General features: G+C 47.6%; 1 protein-coding gene across 1 annotated transcript in view; it reads right to left on the reverse strand.

The window, feature by feature from the left end:
* syne1b (spectrin repeat containing, nuclear envelope 1b) overlaps positions 1 to 27,367 on the reverse strand; it is a 125,576-nt gene that overhangs the window by 63,036 nt on the left and 35,173 nt on the right. The window contains exons 26-69 of the mRNA XM_062523473.1: positions 27,166 to 27,274; positions 26,757 to 26,921; positions 26,224 to 26,391; positions 25,457 to 25,633; positions 24,999 to 25,139; positions 24,653 to 24,813; positions 24,284 to 24,434; positions 23,865 to 24,092; positions 23,637 to 23,735; positions 23,106 to 23,293; positions 20,972 to 21,095; positions 20,700 to 20,866; positions 20,303 to 20,456; positions 19,409 to 20,064; positions 18,840 to 19,019; positions 18,355 to 18,505; positions 17,959 to 18,117; positions 17,603 to 17,785; positions 17,108 to 17,209; positions 16,626 to 16,829; positions 16,058 to 16,265; positions 15,451 to 15,563; positions 15,112 to 15,317; positions 14,742 to 14,891; positions 13,557 to 13,848; positions 12,789 to 12,961; positions 12,040 to 12,349; positions 11,514 to 11,678; positions 10,822 to 11,178; positions 10,409 to 10,545; positions 9,917 to 10,094; positions 9,462 to 9,644; positions 9,090 to 9,233; positions 8,359 to 8,514; positions 5,455 to 5,619; positions 4,839 to 5,165; positions 4,521 to 4,664; positions 4,131 to 4,295; positions 3,338 to 3,655; positions 2,678 to 2,833; positions 2,166 to 2,336; positions 1,458 to 1,784; positions 928 to 1,080; positions 468 to 635 (exon numbers count right to left, since the gene is read on the reverse strand). Of these exons, the coding sequence (XP_062379457.1) occupies positions 468 to 635; positions 928 to 1,080; positions 1,458 to 1,784; positions 2,166 to 2,336; positions 2,678 to 2,833; positions 3,338 to 3,655; positions 4,131 to 4,295; positions 4,521 to 4,664; positions 4,839 to 5,165; positions 5,455 to 5,619; positions 8,359 to 8,514; positions 9,090 to 9,233; positions 9,462 to 9,644; positions 9,917 to 10,094; positions 10,409 to 10,545; positions 10,822 to 11,178; positions 11,514 to 11,678; positions 12,040 to 12,349; positions 12,789 to 12,961; positions 13,557 to 13,848; positions 14,742 to 14,891; positions 15,112 to 15,317; positions 15,451 to 15,563; positions 16,058 to 16,265; positions 16,626 to 16,829; positions 17,108 to 17,209; positions 17,603 to 17,785; positions 17,959 to 18,117; positions 18,355 to 18,505; positions 18,840 to 19,019; positions 19,409 to 20,064; positions 20,303 to 20,456; positions 20,700 to 20,866; positions 20,972 to 21,095; positions 23,106 to 23,293; positions 23,637 to 23,735; positions 23,865 to 24,092; positions 24,284 to 24,434; positions 24,653 to 24,813; positions 24,999 to 25,139; positions 25,457 to 25,633; positions 26,224 to 26,391; positions 26,757 to 26,921; positions 27,166 to 27,274 (8,533 nt within the window). The remainder of the gene's footprint in view (positions 1 to 467; positions 636 to 927; positions 1,081 to 1,457; positions 1,785 to 2,165; positions 2,337 to 2,677; positions 2,834 to 3,337; positions 3,656 to 4,130; positions 4,296 to 4,520; positions 4,665 to 4,838; positions 5,166 to 5,454; positions 5,620 to 8,358; positions 8,515 to 9,089; positions 9,234 to 9,461; positions 9,645 to 9,916; positions 10,095 to 10,408; positions 10,546 to 10,821; positions 11,179 to 11,513; positions 11,679 to 12,039; positions 12,350 to 12,788; positions 12,962 to 13,556; positions 13,849 to 14,741; positions 14,892 to 15,111; positions 15,318 to 15,450; positions 15,564 to 16,057; positions 16,266 to 16,625; positions 16,830 to 17,107; positions 17,210 to 17,602; positions 17,786 to 17,958; positions 18,118 to 18,354; positions 18,506 to 18,839; positions 19,020 to 19,408; positions 20,065 to 20,302; positions 20,457 to 20,699; positions 20,867 to 20,971; positions 21,096 to 23,105; positions 23,294 to 23,636; positions 23,736 to 23,864; positions 24,093 to 24,283; positions 24,435 to 24,652; positions 24,814 to 24,998; positions 25,140 to 25,456; positions 25,634 to 26,223; positions 26,392 to 26,756; positions 26,922 to 27,165; positions 27,275 to 27,367) is intronic.

Consider the following 27,367-nt stretch of genomic DNA (forward strand, 5'->3'; position numbering starts at 1 on the left):
GGTATTGTTACTACACTGAACATACTGTAGCTGTACATACTGTACATGTCTATACAGTATGGTGGTCCATACTAAATATCCATATTTATTCTGTTTTTCTTATAATATATTCTGTTAATAACCGGCATCTATTATTTTTTACTACTATTATAATGTTACTGCTACTACATTAAACATACAGTATCTGTACATGTTCATGTATCTGAAGAGTGCACAAACACAAAGAATGTGATAAAGATCCAGTACAACACAGAAACCTAAACTTCCTGTGTGATCGCACTACTTCTGCATATGGTTTTCAAAGGAAGCCATGTAAAACCACCTGCTCACTATATTTTAAATGTTCTACGACAAAAAATAAAACGCTGTTTATCTCTTGATTTCACAAAATCATACCAGCAGAAACATGTGCAAACATAAAGTTTAAAGAAGCAGTGTCCAGAGACCAGATGCGCCCCTGAGCTCACCTTGTGTCTGGCTAGCTGCTGTGTGGCTGCCTCCAGGGAGCCGCTCTGCATGGAGTCGGACGTCACCAGGCGACTGGACATCTGCAGCAGCCAGCGCTCCACCTCCTGCAGCTCCCCGCAGTACTCCTCGTGCTCCCGCACACGCTCCACCAGACTCTGGACCCGCGCCTGGAGTTACCAACACACACACACACACACACACACACACACACACACACACACACGCACACACACACACACGCAGAAATAGGTATGTGTTCATGTGCGCGACACGTGTGACATCTTTTATCTACACTTCTCGCATCCACACACCACAGTGAGCTAAACCCCGTCTACTATGCTTTCACTATTGCTGTTGTGGTGTACCGGCTGACATGGCTGTTGCTATGCTGATAGCAGAGGACTGAACTATAAAATAAAAATAGCTTTGTGCTTTTCAAAATGAATACAGCACACCCACCTTGGCTGCGGAGCAGAGCTCGGTGTAGTCGGCCTGCAGCTTGCTCATGTTCTCGCTGATGGCGGGGTCCTTGACCGAGTCCAGCAGGGCCTCGCCCCTCTCCATGACGGACCGCACCGCAGACTCGTGGGACTGGACCGTCTGCTGCAAGGTCTATAAGCAGGAAAACCCAAGTGTCAAGACGTCTTCACTTTCACTTTCTCTCAGTAAACTCAAACACTGAAACCAAGAGGGATTTGGTAGGCCATGAATCAGACCAGGGGTTAGTCTTATTATCTAAAGGTGCGTCCTAAATTGCTGTTGCATTCCAGTGTGTAAGCAGGGAAGAAAATGGCTTGGACCACACCATGCACCATTACAGCCAATCAACATGTAGCTGTATGAGCATATACTCATATATATAAGGGAATGGCGTACGATTCTGGAGCTAGGGTTAGGGTTAGGGTTAGGGTTAGGGTTCACCAGAATCAAGGACCTTTAATGACCGGATGAGTTGTGGAGTAACGGCCTACACAGTGACCCAAACCCACCTTGTACTTGGCCAGCTGGGCCTTCCTCTGGTACAGCTCGGCCTTGGGCTCCAGTGGCGCCCCGAGCACGGTGCGCGTCTCGCTCACCCACTGCGCCTGCGCCTTGTACTTGTCCAGGAAGTCCTTGGACAGCTGCAGGCTCTTGTCCAGCGTGCTCAGCTCTTGCCTGATGGCGCCCACCAGCGCCTCCTGCTGGGAGAGACGCGCCGACACCTCCTCCCGCATCTGCTCCGCCTCCGGCTCCTCCAGGAAGGCCGCCGCCCGCTCCGTCTTCTCCCGCATGGCGGTGAGGAAGCCGCGGCCCCGCTGCACGTCCCCTTGCAGAGCCTGCGGCAGACCAGGAAGTCAGACATGGCTAGAGATGTATCAGCTGCTTCCTGTGTAGCATGCCACTAATAGCACATCTCATATTGTAACACATACTGTTTCCCTCTGAAGACCTACAATACTCTCTGAAACACCTCTGAGATCATATTTTTTAAATGCTTCAGTCATCAGAGGTCATCAGAGCTCAGAATAGCTGCAGATACAATAGAGGACTATGCTAGTTATGTTACTCAATAGTGCAGGAACAGAGTACCAAGAGTAAGACTGACAACTGCATTTCACTCTACTGAAATCTACTGTATGTGAACAGTGATTCCAATGAAATACCATATTTTCGAGCTGCTTTTAGTCAGGCAATCTTGTGTCAGGTGTCTTGTGTACCTCTAATTTCTTCATTTTCCGCTCCATGGCGACGCGGTCCACGACGTCGATGCTGATGGACACGCTGCTGAAGTTCTTCTGCGCCGTACTCAGCCAGTCAGAGAAGGTGCTGAACACACTCTGGGCTTCCTCTATACACGACACCTCCTCTTTCAGCTGCTTGATGGTCTCCTAAAACGGGGAGAAAAGACATTTGCGGCTTTTTCAAATGGGCTATGTGTGTGTATACATATATATTTATATGTGTATGTATGTATATGCATTTACTGTATGTGTGTGTGTGTGTGTATATATATAGGTCGTGGGTTTATATGTGAGAGAACGACGACACTACCTCAGGGAAGGACGGCAGACAAAGATTTCTCTCTCACTAAACTAGTTGTTCAGTCCCAGCACCATAGTGTGCTTCTGTGTGTATATATATTTATATGTATATCTCTGTGTGTGTGTGTGTGTGTGTGTGTGTGTGTGTGTGGATTAAGAGCTGTGTGTGTTTCTGTTCTCCCTCTCACCATGAGGAGCAGCAGCAGCGCGTGGTAGCGTGATGTCAGCTGGGTTGCCGTGGCGCTGACGCGGCTGCTGATGTGGCTCTCCTCCAGCACCTGCTGCGCCAGCGAGCTCAGGCTCTCCACCTCACTCTGGTACACCAGCACCTCCTCCTGCCACGCCTGGACACACACACACACACACACACACACACGTACACACACAGCAAATGAATTACATTTCATCTTGTTTGTCTGTGTCAGTCTAAAGTGGCTTTACAGAGGCCAGGGCCTGAAGGCTGTACAGCAGAGGTCTTCAACATTTTTTCAGGCCAAAGACCCCTTGACTGATAGTGACACAGTGGGACCTTCTGTTATATATTGCATACAAATGTTTCTTTCCGATCTGTAGTGGCAATATAAATTTACTTTATAATAGTGTATACCATATTGAGTCATTAAAATGATACATTTTGACATGTTTATTATCTGAAGAATCATGGATTCGTAATCGTAATTTTTGGGGTAAAACTGGGAAAAAAAAGATTTGGCAGACCCCTCTTCTGTAACTTAGAAAGATCTGTGTCTTTAAGCAAACAAGTGGGCAAAAAAGCTGGAAAAACTGTAGTGTGTGGGGCCTGCCAAACCCCCAGACCAGAACAGATCACAGACAGGTTGACCCCTGACCTCCAGCATCTGCAGCTGCGCCTCCTTGGTGGCGCGGTCGGAGCGGCGGCTGGCCCGCAGCTGGCCCTTGCTCTCCATGCCCTTGAGCCAGCTGTCCAGCCGGTGGAACTTCTGCTCGATCTGCCGCAGCTTGGCCAGCGTGCTGTTGAGCTGGGCGCGCGTCTCCCCCAGGCGGGCCTGGTGCGAGCTCCAGTCGGCCTGCAGCGCCTCCAGCTGACGCTCCTCCAGCGACGGGGCGCCCCAGGCCAGCAGGGCCTCCCGGCTCCGCTGCAGCGCGTTCAGCAGGGTGTGGCCCTCCGTGCAGCCCCTCTGCTGCTCCTGGTGCAGGGAGGAGAGGGGGACGGTGCACAGCGTTAGAGGCAGCGTTAGTATGCATGTGGTGTGGTGCAGCGGCCACTCCAGTCAATGATGCCCTTGAGGTGTGTGTGTGGGGGGGGGACGCTTTGATGGTGTGAAGTAAAGCATGAAATAAACCAACCAAACCGTGCAACTGTGTAATGCTTTGTGCAAACATTTGCTTAAGTTGTTAGCTTCTCATTATGCACTACAGCTGTGGACAATGCTGGAGGTGCAATATACAGCAGATATTGCATTATAATACAATCATATCACCATTATTCCTATTGCTAGAAACATCATATTATCATTGAACCATTCTAGTTTGTTGCTAATCATGATAGATAAAACATCCAGAGGTAGAATATGGGTCACGTTTTCCAGAATATGAGTGGAGAGAAACTGCATTTGAATAAACCGGCACACAGTCTACACAGCCCCTCCCCCCCCCACCGACCTGCAGCTTCTGCAGTGTGTTCTCCAGGGAGTCGACGTCTCCCTCCAGAGGGGTGTGGGCGCTCAGCCTCTCCTGCTCCTGCTCCAGCCACGCCCGGAACTGCTGCAGGCAGTGCCTGTGCTCCTCGTGACTGTGCACCAGATCCTCGGCCCTGCCCACCGCATGCTACACGGACACACACGCACACACACACACACACAATTTATTTGATAAATTATTTCTAATCAGTTCTACTTATGAGGCTAAATAAACATCATATCATAGTCAGTCAGTCTTTTCTCTTTCAATCGTTTTGAAAGACAATATCTGGATGTGGGTGTGATGCTCTGCCGGGTATTGACTGCCTGAGTAATGTGTGTTAATATGCACACCCTGTTCTGAACACAGTACCTCTGCCTTCTCCCTCACAGCGCAGTAGCGCTCCTGCAGGTCCTGCAGCTCCATCTGGGTGACACAGTGCTCCGCCATCCCAGCTCCCTTCTGTGCGATGGTGTCCAGGAGACTGCCGTGACTCAACACCTCCTCAAACAGCAGCTAGCAGGAACAACACACACACAGCACATGTTCAACAATTCGTTAATTAATCATTAACAACCTATTAATTCATTCATTAATTATTCATTCGTATTCATCTTTATTACATTTAATTACAAGTTTCTAAGCGATTCCTGAACGACTGGATAGCGCCTGGTCAGAAAGAACAGGTACCTTGGCTTTGTCCAGGTTGTCCGTTTTGTCTCTCATTTCTGAACACGGCCGGTCGGTGGCGTCCAGACTCTGCTCCACCTGCTCCACCCAGCAGACGAACTGGCGCACGTCATCCTGGTAGCTGGTCCATTGCGAGAGGGCCCCCTCCAGCTGGCTCTTGCACTGGATAGAGGCGGAGAGCAGGGTGTCCCAAGACTCCTTCAGCTCCTGGATCTGCAGGCGGATGGCGGGGACGCCCTCGGCCGAGGTGTTCCTCTGGACGGACTCCCCGCGCGTCACCAGCATCTTCAGCTCGATCTCCTTCTCCTGCCGGGCGGTCAGCAGGGCCTACAGGGACCATATCACAGCAGGGAGTGATGGAGGATTTGGAAGGGTTTAGTTATTGGCTCTGAATCTAAAGGCAGCAGTCTTTTGAATTCTGATCCAGTCCCCACATTCACTTCAGAGATTTAGGTCTGGTGTATGATGGATTTGTCAGTACAGAAGAGAATCTGAGGCTGATTCAGTTTTAATTTTCAAACAAGAATTACAACACTTATCCAATCTATTCAGACACACACACACACACACACACACACACACACATACTCACAGACACACACACACACACACACACCTCCAGTTTGATCATTCTGCTGTCCAGCACGGTCCTGTCGGCCGTGGGGGCACAGTAGGACTGCATCATGTGGCTGGTGTCCGACACCCAGTTGTGCAGGTCCCGCAGGCCCTTGCAGAACATCTGGTGTTCACTCATGATGTGCTCCACACGGGACGCCTTCTCCTGAAAACGCAGGGCGCAGAACAGCTCTCATTAGAACACTGTAGAACAGTTTAAAACACCTAGAACAACAACTATCACACAATCACACAAACAAACACAATCAGTTTAAGACAACTTTTAAAAAGCATCTCAAGACTGCAAGGAATAGAGCATTTGTAGACCAGGTATAGAGGAACCGATCGAGATACAGGATCAAAATAAAGGATCTATTCCAACAATTCCACCAGTCTAGCTCTGTGTGTTTCATGTGTGGATTCTTCTTCATCTCTCATGACACAAGACCATCTTAGAATGTTCTGTCCTCCTCTCTGCTGAAGGTAGGGTGAGATCGTGGGTAGAAAAGTATTGTTGCGCTCTTGATGACAGATTTTTTTTAGTTCAGGTGCGTTAAAACCAGAAGATTTCAGAGGAAAAAGGCTGGGGTGGTTCGCACACTGAAAAATTAAGCAAGACCAAGACTGTTCTTTTGCAAAGACTTGGTCTAGCTTAATTTTTCAGCACCCTTGTAATACACTTTTCTTTAGCAAAGACTTGGTCTAGCTTAATTTTTCAGAGTGCGAACACCCCAGCCTTTTCTTCATGGTGAGAATGTGAAATAACCGATAACTGTAATTATAGTCAGGGAGCCATGGGGTCAGACCTGGCTTTGTCGGTTAAAGTTTTTTTTTTTGCAGAATCTAGTAGACTAGGGGTACCTCTTTAAGATTTAAGAGGGTGACCGGTGATATCCCTTGGGCAATTTCGTATATTAAGCCTTTCTTGTCCAATGTGTTGACTATAAGGCGGATATACTACAGGTGAATAGGGTAAAAAAAATAACAAGCAGATATCACTATGAAACTTCACCAGTTGATTACTTAGATCAATATGAAAAATAAATATATAACAAGTTTTCTGAAATGTAATGTTTGAATATGCAAATTAGGTATGATGTAATTAAATATGCGCTGATTTGCATAAACGTAAAAAGATCAAATCTGAACATTGGATAAAGCCAGTTTCAATTTTTTTCTTTTCATTTTGTTGACATAAGAGATGAAAAGTATTTTAGAGAGGGAATTATGGATATCTCATTTAGTTATTCAGTAAATCAGAAAATACTATACCAGCCTTTAAAAAATCAATTTTTCCATGTTTTTTGGAATAAAATGTCATGTAAATCAGGCTAAGAACAATATATCAACAAACCCCTCTGCAAAAACCTTCTAAACATGGTTAGGTATAAGACTGAAAAGTTTGGTGTATGTAGATGCTTGTGAAGTGGAGATTTTGTTCTCCGAGTGAGAGAGGAAACTCATCCATATCCGCCTTATATTCAACACATTGGACAAGAAAGGCTTAATATACGAAATTGCCCAAGGGATATCACCGGGCACCCTCTTAAATCTTAAAGAGGTACACCTACTCTACTAGATTCAGCAAAAAAAAAACTTTAACCGACAAAAGTGAAGTGTTCCTTTAAGGTTCTCGTGAGCTTTTGGCAGACCAGACCAGTCACTAAGCCATAGGGTCAGGTTGCAACCAACCCAGGTCAGACCTGGTTTTGTTGGTTAAAGTTTTTTTTTTTTTGCTGAATCTAGTAGAGTAGGTGTACCTCTTTAAGATTTAAGAGGGTGCCCGGTGATATCCCTTGGGCAATTTTGTATATTAAGCCTTTCTTGTCCAATGTGTTGAATATAAGGCGGATATGGATGAGTTTCCTCTCTCACTCGGAGAACAAAATCTCCACTTCACAAGCATCTACATACACCAAACTTTTCAGTCTTATACCTAACCATGTTTAGAAGGATTTTGCAGAGGGGTTTGTTGATATATGATTCTTAGCCTGATTTACATGACATTTTATTCTAAAAAACATGGCGAAAATTGATTTTTTAAAGGCTGGTATAGTATTTTCTGATTTACTGAATAACTAAATGAGATATCCATAATTCCCTCTCTAAAATACTTTTCATCTCTTATGTCAACAAAATGAAAAGAAAAAAAATTAAGCTGGCTTTGTCCAATGTTCAGATTTGATCTTTTTACGTTTATGCAAATCAGCGCATATTTAATTACATCATACCTAATTTGCATATTCAAACATTACATTTCAGAAAACTTGTAATACATTTATTTTTCATATTGATCTAAGTAATCAACTGGTGAAGTTTCATAGTGATATCTGCTTGTTAATTTTTTTACCCTATTCACCTGTAGTATATCCGCCTTATAGTCAACACATTGGACAAGAAAGGCTTAATATATGAAATTGCCCAAGGGATATCACCGGGCACCCTCTTAAATCTTAAAGAGGTACCCCTAGTCTACTAGATTCTGCAAAAAAAAAAACTTTAACCGACAAAGCCAGGTTCACCTAAATTATGGCATTTGGCTCCCGGACTATTAGTAGGAGTAAGAGTTGTTGCCAACTGATGAGTACTGATCATTTTAAGTCATTCGGTTTTAGTTTAGAGGCTCTGGTAAGGAAAGACTGCAGCAAGCTTTGGCTGAAGAAGAGAGGCTGTTGCTTGGACAAGCAGAGAGGACAGATGTTTGCAAAAACAGTAGTTGGAAAGAGGGATTCAAACCTCGCACGACTGCCAGAACGGTGAAATTGGCAGCAGTGCTTGCAACATTCACTCCAATCTCTCTGACACATACTGCAGATTCCTGGAGATTCCTGGAGTCCACAAGCTACAGCAACAGATTTTACCGTCCCTGCCACCATCCTCCCACCGGCCGGCGGACCTTGGTTACCTTGGTGGTGTTGGTTAGCGTGAGGAGCTGAGCGGAGAGCTGCGAGACGCGGTGCAGGTAGCCCTTCCCTGCCGAGTGCTCGTCCCACAGCTGCTGGGCCCTCTCCCTCAGCCGGCTCAGCTGCTGCTCCTGGGACGCCAGCTCCTCCAGCAGCGACTGGAACAGCGTGGAGGGTGGAGGAGGGGCGGGCACACAGGTCAGGCATGTCCGCAGGACAGGACAGCACAGCACACAGCGCACAGCACAGCAAGCAGACAGGACAAGACAAAAGGTCAAAGGTCAACGGTTAGACACAAGCGCATTGGCAGATGCTGGTGTGTTAGACAGGCAGGGAGGTTAATGAGTTGGGACGGCATTTGGTATGAGCAAGGTAGCTAGAAAACACATTGTGCAGACAGACAGTGTTATGCAATGGAGGCGTCTGACTCGAGTAAGTAAGACAAAGTGAGAATGGATAGACAGAGGGAAGAGGAAGTGGCTTTCAGGAGACATGGCTGGTGGCTGTGACCAGTGATGGCAAGCTTAGAGAATGCTGGAGGTGGAGGTGGACCCTGGAGACAAACAGACTATCGCTACACCGGTGGTGGACAATGGTGGAGGGTGACGGACAGCAGCCTGGTGGTTGGAGTGGACAGGATGGGGGGGGGGGGGGGTATGTGATGATCTCTTGCGGTGACAGCTGGCCGTGAATTGGGGGGGGGTTGCCACGGCAGCGTGGTGACAGGCGGTACCTGTAGCTTGTGGAGCTCGTGCTTCTTGGCGGCGAGGTCGTGCAGCCGGCTACTGCTGCCCTGGACCGCCGCCTCGGTGCCGTTCAGCCAGTCCTGCAGCGGCTCCACACTGTCCTCAAAGTCCTCCATCTGGGACTGCAGGCTCTGGAAACACAACACACACACACACACACACACACAGTTATGATCCTTTCGGGCTTTGATCCAAAGGGAAATTCCCCTACAGGAAAGGCAAACAGCTCCTGCCAGGCTATATCAGACAATCAGCTGAATAACAATGGCACAAGCAGTGCCAAGATACTGTTCAAAGAACGTTACAGTAGAGTACTACAACACCCCCCCCCCTCCAGCCCAGGTCCCTGTGGTGCCCACCTGCAGTATTGCCTCCCTCTGGTGCAGGGTGGTCATGAGCGTCTTCCAGTCCTCTCTGGCGCCCCTCATCTTGGCCCTCACGGTGTCCTCTCTGTCCCTGGAGGCGATCCGGAGTAGCAGGTCCCCACAGAACACCACCGCGTTCAGCTTGGTCTGACCCTGCTCTCGGTCACTCACACACTCCTGAGAGAGACAAGAAGCATCAGGAGAGTGGCATATTCACTGTACATACAGTAACATAATCACTAAGTGTCAAACATCACTTCAATGGCTGCTTTGGCATACACATAAGTTAGGGTGGGTTTGTGTTCCAAATTCCAATCACTGAAAGAGCTTGAGTTGAGTTTGCATTTACTCAAGTCTGGACATTTTCTGGACATCATCACTAGTAATTTAGCAGTGCTACTATTTTATCACTAGGACATTAACCATATGTTGTCCAGTCAGGATGGTACCTGAATCTTCAGCAGGCTAGAGGACACCTCGGCCAGGTTCTGGGGCACGTCGAAGCATTTGGCCGTGGTGATCTTGGCGTGGACCAGCCACTGCTGGAAGTCTCGGCAGGCCGAGCGGAACCTCTGGTCCAGGAGCTTCTCTTTGCTCTGACACTCGCGCGACGCCTGCAGGCTCAGACTGGGACAAGGAGGGAGCATGAGGGAGACGGAGAGGAAGATGCTACAGTATGCAACTACACCAGGAGAGCTTTCAGCACTGGCTTAAATAATTTAGGTAACATCCTGACAGACAAACGCAGAGTTTCAACTTGCCCATTTATAACACATTTTCCCACATTCATAGCCTTCCATTACTGTTGTATACTGTGGTTTTCCTGCACCGAACGAGTTTGTGGTAAAAAAACAGCCAGAATAATTCATCTGAATTCTCCAGCTGTAACCCATCTGTCCATCCACCTTTTAACTCCATCTGTCCCCGTGCATTAGGCTCACCTGTTGTAGTCTTTAATGAGAGCAGACACCCTGTCCGGTTGGGTGCCCAGCTCCCTGGAGAAGCGGCACAGGTCGTTGAGCTGGGTCTTCAGCTGCTCAGAGGTCGCCTCCGCTTTCAGCAACTCCTCCGAGGTTTCCTTAGACACAGACACCATCATTTACTATGCACCCAACATAAGCACGTCGTAAGTTATGCATGATTTTACATGCAGTGTTTGCTCTGAAGCACACATAGATAAACTCATCATCAACTTCAATATCCTGAAAACTGACAAATAACGAACAGATGTTTGTCTGCAATAAGGTGACCCCACATCCAAAGTCCTACTCGCTTCTGTGCAAGGATCATCACACTAGCACTGTGAAAGCCGTTGTGTGATTCCGATGTTCAGAATCTACACTTGGGTCGTTACCTTGGCGATCTGCCAGCCGTGGACGGCCTCCTCGCTGGTGTTCATGCCCTCGGTCTGCTGCAGACGGTCCCTCCACTCCAGCAGGCGCGTGGAGAAGCCCTGCAGCTCCTGCTCCAGGTGCGTGGCCAGGCGTCCGAACTCCTGCTCGGAGGAGGCCATCTGCTGCAGCGCCCCCTCCAGGCTCTCGGCCGCCGCCTGCGCCGCCCGCTCCCACTGCTCCCAGCCGGCCAGCAGCCCCGCCTCCTCGCGCTCCAGCGCCTCGCAGCCCAGCGTGGAGCTCCGGCCCCTGGCCACCGCACCGCAGCGCTGCACCCGCGTCATCCGCTCCCAACCCTGCTGACGCGACGCCAGCAGCTCCTGAGAAGGTGGAGGTGGAAGAGATACAAAGAGAGGGATGAAAAGAGAAGATGGGTGGAGGAGAGGAGAAGGTGGAAGAGGAGGAGCAGGAGAGGGAGAAGTTTTAGTTGATCCTAATGCTGATCAGCTAGCTAGATAATCAATCAGGATCTCATCAACCATGACATGGCATCTCATTCCAGGCCACTATGACTCATCAATGTTCTAAATTGAACTGAAAGACAGGCATGTCTGTTTGGGAATTTTTAATTTAATATTATATTTAATAATATTGCAATATTAGTTTATTTCAATATCTAATATTAGTTTTATTCTAGGTTCGCTCCGTCACTCACTCGGACTTTGGCCAGTTTCCTCTGGACGGCGTCGGCGTCTCCAGACACGTCTGCCCAGCGCTGCAGCTCCTCGCGGGCCGAGGCCAGCCAGTCGCTCATGTCCCGCACCGACTCCAGGTACACCTGGTGCTCCCTCACCGCCGCCTCCATCAGGCCCAGCTTCCCCTGCAGCAGACACACACACACACACACACACACACACAAGTATACACACACAACACAGCACAGCATACACACACACACACACACACACAGGCTGTCAGATGAACTGCTTTCACTACCACACAGCTGCTTAACCATCTGTGTCCTAAAGTTGACCAAATCAGGGAACACTTTGTATTTACTGCATCAGTGAAAAATATTACGCAACATTGTTCAAAACTTGAACACACTGGTTTATCTGTGGTCATTACACTTAATGAGAAGCTTGTTGTGGGACTTTGTGTGGCCAAAACTCTGAATTAGATATTTTTGACAACAATAAGCCCAAAATGGTATAAGACCACCACTGTCATAGACTCCGTACCTTGACCACAGCGGTCACATCGCCAAAGTGGGACTGGATCTGGTCACGGCAGTCGCGGGAGAAGGCCCTGTCGCCGGTCTTCTTGTGCAGCTCCACGGCCTTGTCGGTGAGCTGGGCGAGCGTGCCGGCGTGGGCGTTGACGTCGGCCAGCGTGGCGCGCAGGCGCTCCAGCACGCACACCTTCTCCTTCAGGCCCGGCTGCTCCAGCTCCAGGCAGCCCAGCTGCTGCTCGCAGCCCTCCAGCCACTGCAGCAGCGCCGCGCGGCTCTCCTGGAAGCTGCCCCACTGGGACACCGTCCACTCCAGACGGCTGGACACAACGCGAGGAGAGAGAGAGACGAGGGGGGGGGGGGGGGGGGGGCAGGAGGAAGAGACTTTGAAGTGAGTGTGGTGGTGTTGCAGTTATCCAGAGTTAGCAAGCTACATCAGATACAGTAAATCATGAATTGTTGATGATAGCCAGTGGGTAAATGATTCTTGTAAACTGTATTCCACTGAGTTCTTGTGGATTTGCAATCCTAGATCTTGTGTATGGCTCTAGAATGTGTTACAACTTGTTGATTTGGTAAACAGAACTTGGGGTGAGAGCTATTGATGGAATCGGCTTGGATTCTGGATTCTGGAATCCAGTGCATCGTGTGGTGTCAGGACATGGCATAGTGTTGTAGTGGACTGGCAATCTGTGTGTTGACTTGCTGGTGAACAGCGTGTGTGTGTGTGTGTGTGCGCGTGCGTGTGTGTGAGCAGACCTGTGGCAGCTCATGGAGGTGACGAGCGTGTTGGCCCAGGTGTCGCGGAGCTCCTGCAGCTGGGCGCGGATGGCCTGCTGCCTCTCTGGGCCGCAGCTCTTCAGCAGCTGCTCCCCCTTCCCCAGTGCCAGGTTAAGACGCACCTCCCCCTCGCCCTTCATCAGCAGGATGTCCTGCACACACAACAGCAGAGGCCAGAGTCACCATCACTTCCCAGAACACATTAGAGTCCTGTCTACGGACCATAAGAACACATTCCTCTACAGTAATTCGCAGGAGAAATATAGCTATACGATTTGTAATGATGTTTTGATAAGTTTGTTAGTTATAATACAACATACTTCTTTTCTCATACAGATACCCTAAAGTAGGATTCAGACCATAGATTCCCGACGAGACGAGCCGCGTCATTCTAAAACCTTGCAACTGCGACTTAACATGTTGAATGGTTTGAAACGGCTTGCAACAGCTTGCAACTCCATGCAACTTCTAATTCACACCACTGCAACTCAGTCTCGTCGCGTCAGGAATCTTTGGTGTGAATTGGGCTTAATAGAGGTCAATCAGCCACTTAAACAGGCAGGTGTTTGAGGTAGATCTCAGTGAGAAAACTCGTGGAGCTGAACTAAATGCATGGAAGAATGTGAACCTCTGCTGACCTCAGTTCAGTTTCAACCTCTGTACCTCAGCTCCACTTTCAAAACTGGAGTTTAAGTCTATTAGATTTGCCCTATTAGGTCCGTGCTACTACAAAGTGCTCTGACTGACCTGGACGAGGGCCAGGCGCGTCTCGAGCGTCTCCTTGTTGCCGGAGGTGCTGTTGAGGGAGGTCAGGCGCTCCTGGACGCCGCCCAGCCAGCCCAGGCAGCCCTGGAGCGCCTCCTCGAAGGCCTGCTGCTCCTGCAGCCCCAGCTGGCAGCTGCGCAGGCGGTCGCGCAGGCTCCGCACCAGGCCCTGGTGCTGCGTCTGCAGCTGCGCGGCCGCCAGCACCTCCCCTCCGCCGCCATGGCCCGTCTCGTGCAGAGACTGCGCCTCCTGGCACAGGGTCTCAAACGAGTCTCTGTGGGAGAGAACATGCGTCAAGTTTCAAGGTTCAAGATACTTTATTGCCATTTATGTAAAAAACATATAGGAATTTGTTGCAGCATTACAGTGTGTGTTTTCAAATTACAGTACATACAGTACAGTGCAGCTAGACAAGGGTTGGGTTTCCCAGATTCGTTAAGAAGCTCTTAAGTGCGAAGAACTTCTTAGGAGCGTTGTTAGAACATTCTGATGGCGCTCCTAAGAAGTTCTTAGCACTTAAGAGCTTCTTAACAAATCTGGGAAACCCGACCAAGGACAGTGATGACACAACAGACAGACAGTGCATAGTTAATAATAATAGAGGTAATGATGATATTAATAATAAAGTACAAATGGTACAAACCATCACATACCGTATACAACATACATAGAGACACATAAAAAAACATGTTTACAAATAGCCAGGTCAAACCTAATGTCCACTGGCATGTTGTACTACATTAGACCTCTCTTTTAGATGACAAAAAAGGAGGTGGTTACTTTCTACTGTAAATTAGCAAACCACTCTAACAGCTGCAACACAATGCTGTACATCCTGCAACTTCTGATTAGATGTTATCATTTTGGTAAATTCCACATTATTCAAACTGCGTCACAATGCACCTCTGAAGTTCGTTTACAAAAAAGCTACCATGTAAGGAGATTTGAATTATCGCACCTGTTAAAATCTTGCTAGGACGAAGAAATCGGAAGTGCAGACATTTTACTCTACACACTTTAGACCACTGCCTTCGAGTGGATACTGTGACCTTCAGTATGTTAAGACGACTAATTTTTCCTACCCCAGAGCAAGGCAACTTGCCATAAGTAGTTAGCTTCAATTAACTTCAGAGGTCTATACAGAGGGGACATGATGTGAACTCTGACCTCTCTTGGGTCACTTCCTGTTGGAACTCCTCCATCCGCTGCAGTGCTGACTTCTCCAGCTCACTTGACTTCTCCTCGGGCAGCTCAGTGGTCATCCTCCCCTTCATCAGCTCCAGCCAGCGCTGCAGCTTTTCGACATGGTCCTCAAAGCTGCACACCCACAAACACACACACACACACACATGACATCTGTTCCTTCATCATACCAACCACTATTCATTACATTTTACACCCATATACTGTATATATAGAACATTTATATTCATGTACACAAAACAATAAAATATTCCCTGATTTCTTCAGGCCTGGAAAATGTTACGATTCCATGACTTTTCCAGGTTTTTCCCAATCATGGGAACGCTGGACTCACCAGTGGAGTTCAGTGGTGCTGCGCTCCAGGCTGAGCTGGTTCTGGCGGCACTGCTGCACGTAGCTGTCCCAGTCCTGCTGGGCCGAGCTCAAACGCGTCTGCACCTGGCCGGCGCTGGCTTTGGGCAGGTGCAGCAGCAGCTTCTCCCCCTCCTCACACACCCGCGTCAGCCGGCTCTCGCCATCCTCCACGCGCTCCAGTGCCCCCTAGAGCACGGGAGTGGGAAAACACACTCATCATCAATGTGTTAAGGTTAACAGTAATGGATATTCTTCATAATGAACTTCCGATGTGGACATGATTCATGCTGCTATTGTGGAAAAGGTGGTGGTTTGGTACCTTGAGTTTCTGAAGTTTGCGCTCCAGAGTGCTGATGTCACCAGACTGGTCGGAGCATTCTTTGACCACATCCCTCTGATCAGCCAGCCAGCCGTGGAACTCCTGCACCAGATCTACATCCGACATGAAGGATGGAGAAAGGGGTCAGGTTTCACCTATAAATCCATGCTCTTGCCATTGAAGCTGATGATTTCCACCTGTAAATCCCTGCTGTTTACCTAGCCTGGTTTTACCAGACTCACTCACTTTGCTTCATTTCGTGAAAAGAGTGGGAAATGTTTCCAACCCTAGCATTATGATGGGCGTAGACTTCAATCATTGGTCCAGCCTAACCAATCACATCGATCAGGGATTCCTAACGTTACCTCCTAACATTACATCCAGCGTGTTTCCCAAAACCATGCTAATCTGTTAGCAACTTAATTGGTTGGCGATGGGAAATCACATTGCAACCGACAAAGTTCTAACTTAGTTACTAGGTTTTGGGAAAAGCACCCCAGACTAGTTTATGAGTGAAATTAATATGAGTACAGATGTGGATGGGGCTGTCCAGACTAGCTGTTCCCAGTAAAGCGACAGAGGCCATCTCAGTAGTGGGCGGTCTTGCCTGTAAAGCGCTGCTGCAGACTGTGCTGGAGGGAGCCCAGGCTGCGGCCGCACAGCTGGTTGACCGTCTCGTATCTCCTGGTGAGGTCGGTGAGGGAGCCGCCCAGCCCGGCCAGCTCCTCGGAGGGGAACTTCCTGCAGAGCGCGTTCAGGCTCTCCCGCGTGGAGTCGATGCTGTCCTGCTGACCCTGCAGCTCCTTCTGCACCTCCTACAGAGACGGAGAGAGGACACGGATCAGCTGGGTCTCCTCACACACACAGGTAGAATATCTCACAAAGTCTCTGTCACTAAGGGATCTTCTCTAGGTTCTTACAACAACATTGACTTGGCTTGTATCCAACTTGACCTGTATGTGAGCTGATATTTGGTGTTTCATGAATATCCATCTGGAAGCCACAACTCCAATGAAACTGATACAAAATATTTTTTTGGTTTGGGACTGTTCATTCATAGGGGAAATAGTTTAATATAGGGCAAACCTAAAAACTACTGTTATGGTAAACCACCTCACTGTTATGGTACACCACCTCACATAGTAGCATACGCTGTCTAGAGAGGCCCAGGCTACCTTCACTCTGCTGATCTCCTCTGGGTCTCCTCTGCTGGGAGAGGCCTGCAGTGAGTTTTCCACGGTCTGCAGCCACTCGGACATCTGGGAAATGAAGTCCTCCAGCTGCTTCTTCTGAGTGCAGAAGTCTCGTAGGTTACTCCGTGACTGCTCACACATCGTCCGCACGTGGTTGGTTTTCTTCCTCAGCTCTGCCTCCAGGACCTGTGGGATGCATGGCCCCGTAGTTTCAGGTAACTCAGTAGAACAGAGGACATTTTTAGATGAGGTTTTATTTTAGACCTCTCAACTGAGGGATGGTGTTCGTATTCAGCTTTGAGCTGGCTTGGCTCTTGGCTGTGTGTTCTGTTCGCTGAGGTTGGACAATGGTAAGTGAGTGGCCTGAGAAGTGAGTATCAGGTGATGTGGGTGAGTATGTGAAGTTAGAAGTGTGTGTGTGTGTGTGAGCATGTACGTGCACTTGTGTGTGTGTCCTGCTGTACCTGCAGTTCTGCCGGACTCTCCTGACTCCCACTGAGCTCCCTCAGCTCGGCCATTTTGCCCTGTAGAGCCTCCACCTCCTGCTCTCGACTCTCTACCTCTGCCTGCAGCCACACACACACACACACACACACACACACACACACACACACACACACACACACACACACACACACACACACACACGTCATTCAACCTTGTTCAATTACACAATTGGACACATTTCCTGGATGTATAATATGTTCACAACAACAAAACATCAACACCCTGTGTTTTACATCTGCTGCACACTTTATAGAACATTGAATACCAAATACAGTACCATGTCCAACTTGAACTCGTACAAATGAACAGAAAGTGTTTAGCTTAAAGAGAAGTCAAGTCATGACACAGAATACTACCTATCAGAGACTTCACTATCTAGAAGTAATTGAAATACAAGTACTATCCACCAAGTTTTGAAAATGTAAATACTGGATATTGTGCTCAACACATGCCTGTATCTCGGTGAGCCTGCGGTCTGTCTTCTGACTGTCGTCCAGGTGGCTCAGGCTCTCGCTGAGCTCCGACACGGAGCCGGTGGACCAGCTGTCCAGCTCCCGGCCCACCTTGGCGATGTGCTCCCACAGAGTCAGGCTCCTGCTCAGGATGGCCATGTTATCCTCCACCTTCTCCGACACCTGCGGGAGACACAACCGGACACAACAGGGACCTCACACATCAGCTGGCCACAGGAAATGCCAACCTACCACAGGACAATGCACAGGACAATGCCCCATGCCCAAAGGATTTAGCTTCCTTTCCTGTGAGTGCCCAGCTTGCACGAATCAGACATGGTTAAAGTGCCACTCACATCCAGCCAGCGGTCCACCAAAGCCTCCATGTCTTTCTTCACGGACTCGGTCTCGCAGTCCGGAACTTTCTTCAGCTCAGCCAGCAGCTGTTTTCCTTTAACGGAGAGGCGATCGAGCTCGTCTTGGTGGCTCGCCAACTCCGTCTTCACAGTCTCATGCTGTGCCAAACAGAAAAATACATCATCCCATCTGTTCCGAACAAATCTGTGATCTGGTCTAATCCCATCTGTGTAATCCAAGCATCTTCTAAATGGCAGAGGGAATGGTTGTGAATGGAGTAAAAATATTTTAGCATTTTTCACAACTATATCAGCGGTTGACCTTGGCATTCTCAGTTAAGTAATATCCCAGGGGAGCTACAAGTGTAGCATTAACGGCTTGTGAAGTACACCTACCCGAGACAGAGATCTCCTGGTGTCATCACGCTCACTAAGGGAGGTCCTGACCTCAGCCACTGCCTCAGCGCCCTCCACCACGCCGCTGATGGTGGCCTTCAGACTCTGGAAATCCTTCATGAGCTCCAGCAGCGCACCACACTGCTCCTGCCTATTCGCCCACCAGAAAAATCAGCACAAGTTGTATTCATGCTAAACCATGTCTGATGGACTGCTCAAGTTCAAGCAAATAACATATCTAGAAGCCAATATAAAGTACAGGTATGGTTGACATACAGTATATGATTGATCATGCATGCATACATGGTTTTATATATATTTAGTAAGAGCTACTAATAGATTTACAAAACAATTATTAGAGAATGTTTTATTATAGTCAGATACAATAAGATCTATTATTGTATCTGACTATAATAAAACATTTAAAAGAACAAATCATTAACTCAGGTCTAGTGGATCTTTGAAATGCTTTATCACTGCTGTACCTCTCAGTGATGAGTTTCTGTGTCTCTCCCCAGGTGGTCTCCAGGAGGCTGACCTCCCTCCGCACCTCCCCAGCCAGCTCTGCATCTCTCTGGGCCAGCTGCTGGCCCTTCTCCCTCAGCCACTGCTCCTCATGCTGGTGCGACTGGAGCTCTTCCTCCAGCTGCAGGAAGAACCGAAGTCTATAGAGCAGAGAAAGGGTTAAATGCTATTTCCATACACAGCAGGGGTTTCATCAACTAGCCAATTAGTCCACAACCGATATCAAAATCACTAGTCAGTGCAGTAAGCTGCAGCCATCTTGTCCTGGACAAAAAGGCTAAACTGGCCAGTAATGTATGGAAATACTTCACTGAAATTGAGACCTGTTTCACAGTGAAGTTGAAGTACAACAACAACATGTCTGCAATGGATAACCATCTAAAGATGAAACACCTACTGCCAACACTGCTGCTGCTAATCATAGATATATATATGGCTGCTAATAAAAAAAAGTCCTTGGAAGTCCATTGAGGACATTTTTCTATTTCATTTTCTGGGTGTGTTATGTGACCCCGTGTTTGCGTGTCACCTGTGCTGCAGGGCGGTGACGCTGGGGTCCTTGAGGCCCTGCTGCTCGGCCTGCTGCTCCAGGTCCTCCACGCTCTTGAGCAGCTGTTCGCGCCGCTGCCTGAACGCCGTCCACAGCGCGCCCAGCTCCTCCGCCTCGCTCTGCTTGGCCCCCAGCTGACTCCGCACCGCCTCCAGCTCGGCCCCCAGCAGGTCAGCCAGCGCCCGGCACGTCGTCCTGGCCCCCGTCCCCGCCTCTCCCCCTCCTCCTCCTCCGGTGCCGTCGCTCAGGTGCAGGTGGGCCTTGCAGAGGCCCCCGTCGAGGCTGACGGCGAGCGCCTCCAGGCGGCCGATGTCCGGCACGATGTCGGCCAGGTCCTGCTGGAGCTCCTGCACGCGGCCGCGCTCCCAGCTGCCGGCGCTCTCCACCGTCTGCCGGAGGCCGCGCAGCACGCCGGCCGCCACGCCCCGCGTCTGCAGGAAGGCGTCCAGCCGCTGCAGGCTCTCGCCGGCCAGGAGCAGCTGCTGCTGGGCGTCGGTGTACGGCTGCAGGCCGCCCTGCCACTGGGCCTGCAGCTGCTGGAGGCTGCGGGGCTCACAGGCCGAGGCCAGCTGGTCCAGCTGAGACTGTAAGCGCTCGCGCTCGGAGGACTTCTGCTGGAGAGCATCTGTGCGAGCCTGCGGGGGAACAGATACAGAGAGGGAGATGACTCTGGTCTTATCCTCGGAGAGAAAGAGAGCTAACAGGACCTGACAGACTGAAACCCATTGACTCAGCACAATGAAGTCATGCAATGTCACATTCGTACATTTGTGGGGTAGGTACAAAGCTCATCTAATAGGATGACTATTACAAATAAAAATTCTTTCTGGTTTAATAACAGTTACATAGAATACTATTAGATCTCATCAGTACCTCCACTTCTGCTTTGGCAGGCTGCAGGTCGGTGATGTTGACCAGCAGGGGCGTGTGCAGGGTGGAGGCGAAGGCCTGGGCCCAGCGAGAGAAGCCCTGCAGGCCCTGCTCCAGCTGCTCCACCTGGGACAGCTGCTGCTCCACCAGCTGGGTCCTGGGGCAGAGGGAGGGAGAGATTCAAGATGGAGGACAGCTACCAACATTAGCTGACAGCATGCTAAATGCTAATTATCAAATATTGTCAGATATCTCAATTTGAAACAAATTGGAGTGATATCAAGTGTATTAACTAATTAATCTCTCAATGTATGTGAATCTCTCTAAAGAGAGATTCACATACAAAAAACTTTAAGTCCAGCAAACTGTCCCTATATGTCTCAGCATTAATGAGACTAACCTGTTAGATAGTGCTGTGCTCTGGGAACTCCATCTCTGTCGCAGCTGCTGCAGTTCTTCTTTGAGGGCCTCCACTCGCTCCTGGGGTGCTGTGGGGTACAGCGCTTCTGCCTGTGTCCCCAACTCTTTGTGCAGACCCTCCATGTTCTTCAGCTCTGAACGCAGGTGCTAAGGGACACATCATTGGCACAGGATCAGTAGAGGAGACACAGATGGATCAAGCAAGGCACGAGGAGTGAAGCAGTAGATGTTTAATAATGTCTGTGAGTTTACCTGCACTTCCTGAAGGTCACTCTGAAGTTTCGACTTGTCTGCAGCGAGAAGCTGATCTTCAGGGCTGGTGACCTGTTCACATCTCTCTAGAAAGTTCTGGACGGTGGTCCAATCCTTCTGATACCTGACAAGTGAGACACAGAGCATTTAGAAATAATCAAGAGACTGCTCACAATCTTACAGAAACTGATCGAATAGTAGGTGGGTGGTTGACGTTTTAGGCCAAAAAAAAGTTTTTGAAAAAAAATTCAGATATTATGCCTGGAAATCACTTTGTTATGTTGTACTGACTCTCCCATTCCCAAAATATGTATGATCTTTTAGAATTTGTATTGGAATTCATATTTATTCACTAATGTCTTGTGTTAGTGGCTAAAATTATCATATGGTGTGACATGAAAGTTATTGTGTGTAAAACTATAATGTGGTATATATTTTTTATGTGAGTCAGTGTATCATAATCTTCTATCTTTACTTCATCAAGATCTAGCATTTCCTTGTGGAAATGTATTATATTTTACAGTATATTCATTCATCAATACACAAAGTAAGGCATTTGTCCCTAATCTTTCAATAAACTTCATATTAATTTGGACATATCTTGATACAAAAGAAATGAAATGCATACAATGTTTGCTGACCCTATTTCCTATCTGTTACATTCAGATTTGTATGATTTAGACTCCGATAGCCTTTTTATTTTCATAATTTCTTGATGTTTCTTGATGTCACACCAAATGATATGGTGTCACACCATATGATAAATTACACCAAATAACAATCTGTTAACGCAAAAATGTGAATATATGCATTTCACAAACAATAAATCATAGTTTAAGACAAATATATCACATAAAGGATCACTGTTAAAAACTCAGAACTTTGTAAAACAGAATTCCACCAGATATTGTATAGCACTTGGGTAATAGGTGCCACATATTAAATAATTTATGTTAACAAAATGTTAAATATGTTAAAATATGTATAACACTAAACTATTAATTAAACATATCTTTGAAAAAAACATTATTTAATTAGGAAAATACAGATTATATCATATAGTGTGACAAATAAATCATATGGTGTGACAGCAAAACCCCATCACACCATATGATATGGGGTCACTCCATATGAGGTTTCATGCACTTAGCAGAACAATGAGTCTTGAGGCTACAAGCTAGGACCAAAATCATATGCTCACTTTAACATGGTAACATAGATGTAAAGGTAATTTTGACCAAAAAACTATTTACTTTTGAAATTTTCCTGAAAAATGGGTCACACCAAAAGACAGCGAAAAGTGGAACTGAGATAGGAGTGCTGGAAATACTTGATTTATTGAAAGAAATATGAGAGATAACTCAACACGTAAACTTTCAATGTCCTTCTGAGAAGTTATTATACTTCCTGAATGAGGAAGGACCCCCTATCCCTAAAGGTCTCCACACAATTGCACATTTAAAAAACATAATTTAGGGTCACACCATATGATATTGATTTTTGGGACAAAATGTTTTTGTTTATGGCTTGTTCAAAAATATTATGCCTGGACTTTAAACACAACAGACTTACAAGTAGACATCTTTAGTATTCATTGTATTTAAGTAATGGGAAAATATATTAATTAGATTTTTTTTTATTCAAAATCAAACTTTATGAAATGGGCTCGGGACAGTCACGCCATATGAGCTTTTCCTGGTTTGGCTGAAAATTTTGAGAAATTGGAATATGACTGGCATGAATGGTCCATATGTTCATATAAAGCAGGTTTTTCTGAACAATATAACCACATTTATTTGCAGATTAGACATTTCTTTACTTCACATTGACACTCTGGACCAAAAAAAGGCCATGTCATGTCAACCACCCAGATGCTAAATCACACATCCATGTTCATATCTAGGTTCACTTTCTTTGACATTACAATTAAATTCACTCTTTTCCATACTCGAGTCTCTTTATTGTAGGTCTTTCTATGTATTTATATCATGCTTCTAAATTGTATTAAAAGTTTTGCCCTCAACTATAGTGGGGCTATGCTATAAAATGTTGTTATATCAGCATTTCATGCACTACGACACACAGTGTCATGTTCAGAAGAATCTTCATCGTAATAGTCAGTCTGGCCTCTTACTTCTGCCAGAGCCCCAGCAGGTTCTCCAGCCGGTTCTGCGTGTCCGCGGCCTGCTTCAGGCTCTGCTCGTGGCCGCGCTGCAGCTCCTGCACCACTTGTTCCGCCCGCTCGCGCTCACTCAGCCGCCGACCGGCTGTGCTGAGGGACAGCAACGCCCCGCGCTGTTTCTCCAGCGACTGGCACACGTCCTGCAAAACGCACAGGACAGGCAGGACATCAGGGCATGCAATCATAGAGGTAGTGAATAAGGGTAGGTAACTGTTAAAGAAAACACACTACAGTCTAGGGAATCTAGGACTTTGAAATCAATGCCTGAAATGACTAATAGTAACTGTCTGAAATGTTGAGTCATCTCAGATGTATCATCCCTAAATGGTAGGGGTGCTTTGTAGATCAGGTGAGAAAAAGCAGACAGGTGTGTAATTTCAGCTGAACACAAGTAGACAGTTAGACAGAGAGAGAGAGAGAGAGAGAGAGAGAGAGAGAGAGAGAGAGAGAGAGAGAGAGGGAGAGAGAGGAGGCTGCCATTACCATGTGTTCCTGAAGAGTGCGGTAGGTGTCTGAAGAGGAACCACAGGAGCTCACAGGCTTGCTCACTTTCTCCTGCAGGCTGCTGATGGCCTCTCGTACCTTCAAACAACAAACATTCATCACCCCACAATCCTGGAAGATACTCTGTATGCACAAACTATTTCACTTGATAGGGCAGAATATAACCTGTAAACCAGTCTCTTGTGTTGTACACCTAATGGTGTGTACCTTTTCAAGATTGGCATCAAACTTCTGCTGTTGGCTGTGGCTCTCTTCAAGTTGACCATTCAGCTGCTCCACATTCTCCTTCAGCTCCTCCCAGTACCTGCCAATCTGGGTCAGACGGGCTTTGATTCGTGCCGACTCCCCCGATGACAGGAACTGACCCAATGCCTGGGACTCGGTCTCCAGATGAGAGAAGACCTGCTCTTTGGCCTGAACCTCCGACCCAACATCCTGACAACCAGAGAAGGCAGCAAGGACATTAAACATTAAACATTCAGCTACTGATATAAATGGACAGACTATCAGGCTATTTGAAGACTCTGAAGAAATCTGATATGGGAGTGACTGAAATAAGAAAACTGTGTGGAAAACGATCTCCTCTAATCTCCTGTTTAATTGAATAAGAACAGCATATTAGGCACCTTTACTGCACTCATCAGCTCCTCCAGTGGCAAGCCTGCGCCCTTTCGCTTCTCCAGCTCTTTCTCCTTCGCAGTGATCCAAGAGGAGAAGGCCTCAAACTCCTTCCCAAATGAATCCCATTGTGTCTTCATCTCCTCTAGGGCCTTTTCACTGAAGAAAATACACACACAATAATCTTAATATATCACAATTAAAAAGCCAAGAATAGTGATGAATTGAAGACAAAACAACTGTCAACCAATGAAGGCACAAATGAAGAAGCCAGTTGAGGTGTACACCACCTCTGTCAGGAGACTAAGTCTAAACTATTTAACCTTTCTAAATTATCTCTAGAACTGCTCTGGAGGTTTAATAATGCTGTGCATTACTCTTTCTTCAGCTGGGCTTGGGCCTTGTCCAGTTGCTTGCTGAGTGTGCGGGCCCGCTCCTGCAGCAGAGTCTGGTTCTGTGGGCCCAGCTGGATGTCCTGAGCTTTCCTCAGCAGGGAGCTGACCACTGATGCTTCCTTCTCACACTGTTTCAGCAGATCCTGAAATAACACACGCACACACACAACTTTGGTTTTACCACCTCTACATATCCACACTGGCAAGGACACACAAACACAGACAATACAGGTACACTCCAAGACTGAGTATGACTCACAGCTGTCTTTACAAACTACACACACACACACAAACACAAATTCTCTCTTTCTCTCTCTCTCTCTGTCACCTGTGTCTGCTCCAGCTCTCCGGTCAGGCTCTCAGGGCTGCTGTAGGTGTGTTCTCTCTCCGTTACTGCCGTCGCTCGACTCACAAACTCCTGTACCGCCCCCTGCTGGCTGTCAAACTCGTGCCAGGCCGACAGGGCCGTCTGCAGCACAAGAGCAAGAGCACAGCATGTTACTACTGCACTGAATCTTTCCCAACATCATCATTTTTATCGATAGAGATGGGACTGTTCATGTTTATCAGTTTATTAGTACACAAAAAGCAAAATATTAGTACACACATTCCCCCACATGCCATTTATTTAAGTAATACAAAGAAAGGAGGGAAGGAGGGAAGTAAATGTCTGTAATCATACATACAAATTCTATAACTATATAGTGGCCATTTATCTATAACTATATAGTGGGCATTTTACGAATTCCACAACTAATAGCGGGCATTTTCCATATCTCCATTCACCTGCAGGCTCTGCTCATGGGTGTCCATGGTCTGGTCCATTCTGGTGAGCGTGTCCTGCAGCTTCTGCAGGTCCTGGTGGAGGGAGTCCCTCATGTCCTCGTCCACCTGCAGCTGCTGCCCCCTGCTGGTGAGCTGCTGAACGTCTCTCCTGCGCACCTTCATACGCCGAAGCTGCTGCTGCTCGAGCAAGACAAACGTCTTACTAACACTTCATCACAAATTGGCAACTAATATACCACAGCACTAGAGACATACACCTGATACCTGATGCCTCAGAATAAGAGAGGAGAGTGCATGTTTAATAGCAATAAACAGCTACACAACTCATATCATTTTATTATTAGACAGTAAGTCAAGATTTAATTGCATTAATCACGTTGAAGTAATACTACTGCTATTGCTTCTCTGTTACAAAACTTTGGCTACAGGGCTCCAACAACTTTATTGGAAGAGGGTTTTTTCTTTGAGGGCAGACTACAAGAATAAAAAAAATATATTATACAATTCTAATATACATTATTTCATATGTCATAGATGTATAATAGAAGAAAATTATGTCTGGCAACTGATGTAGCTATGTAGCAGTGTGTAGGTGTGGTGGGTAGAATTTCCCTCTCAATTTCACCAGTGCCGCTTTCTCTCTGGTCTTCTCATATCTGACTGATTTGGGTCACTTGCTCTGCCTTTTTGCTCTGTATTTAGAATGAAACTGCCGTGAGGCTGACATTGCGTGACACTGCACAGATTACGCTGTCACAAGTGGTCACCTGGTGCATGAGCAGCATCTGCTGCGCCTCGCGGACCGTCTCGGCGTCCAGGATCTTGGCCGCCTCCGCCTGCAGCTCCTGCTGACCCTGGATCAGCTCCTCCAGTGCCGAGCGCACCTCCTGCTGGTACTGGACGCAGTCGCCCACGGCCAGCAGCATCCGCTCGGACTGTTACAGGGCAGAGGGCACAGGACAGGGGGACACACTTAGACTTGACGGGATACTTGGACACTAGAGTGACAGATCAATGTGTATAGTGACTTAAACAAGAGCTGCATTACAGTAGGGGTCATGTGTTTTAAAGCTTTCACATTTGAGAAATTATGATGACTAAAACAGACGGTACAGATGTACGTGTATGTGTGTGTGTGTGTGTGTGTGTGTGTGTGTGTGTGTGTGTGTGTGTGTGTGTGTCTGTGTGTGTGTGTGTGTGTGTGTGTGTGTGTGTGTGTGTGTGTGTGTGTGTGTGTGTGTGTGTGTGTGTGTGTGTGTGTGTGTGTGTGTGTGTGGTGTGTGGTTACTAAGGATTTTACCTCCATGAGGGAGGTGAGGAGGCCCTTGAAGTCGACGGAGAGTTTGCTGATGGCGTCTCCCTGCCTCTCGGCGTCGGCCTCCCAGCAGAGCTCGGACAGGGCGGCCAGGCGAGCCTTCAGCCAGCCCACGTTGCCCTCCTGCAGCTCCGCCTCACTACGCAGCGCCTGGGGACCAGCACAGGGGTCAGCGGACACACACACACACACACACACACACACACACAGAAGGCCTACAAAGGACAAAGCTCTTTTTCCCCTGCAGCTCACCCAGCAGACCCTGAGAGTAATACAGGACTTGTAGATAGACACATGCGTATTGTACATAGAAATACAAATACATGCATGAATCTATACAAAAAACGGCATGCATAAACACACATAAAATAATCTAAGTGGCATGGGTCCTCACCTCTATGTTGGATTTGACTTGTCCGTACTTGATGGGGTCTTTGACTCTATTTCTCAGCAGCCTGAGCTGAGTCTCTTTGGAGGACAGCCAGGAGGAGAGCTCAGAGAACCTATTAAAAAGAAAAGATTAATTTCATTGCAGAGGCCTCTGCCTTGCCGAAGCTAATCCAGGCAATAAATGCATAGGACAGCAGAGGGAAGAA

This window comes from Sardina pilchardus, chromosome 20 (assembly GCF_963854185.1).
Source record: "Sardina pilchardus chromosome 20, fSarPil1.1, whole genome shotgun sequence".
Lineage (NCBI taxonomy): Eukaryota > Metazoa > Chordata > Actinopteri > Clupeiformes > Clupeidae > Sardina > Sardina pilchardus.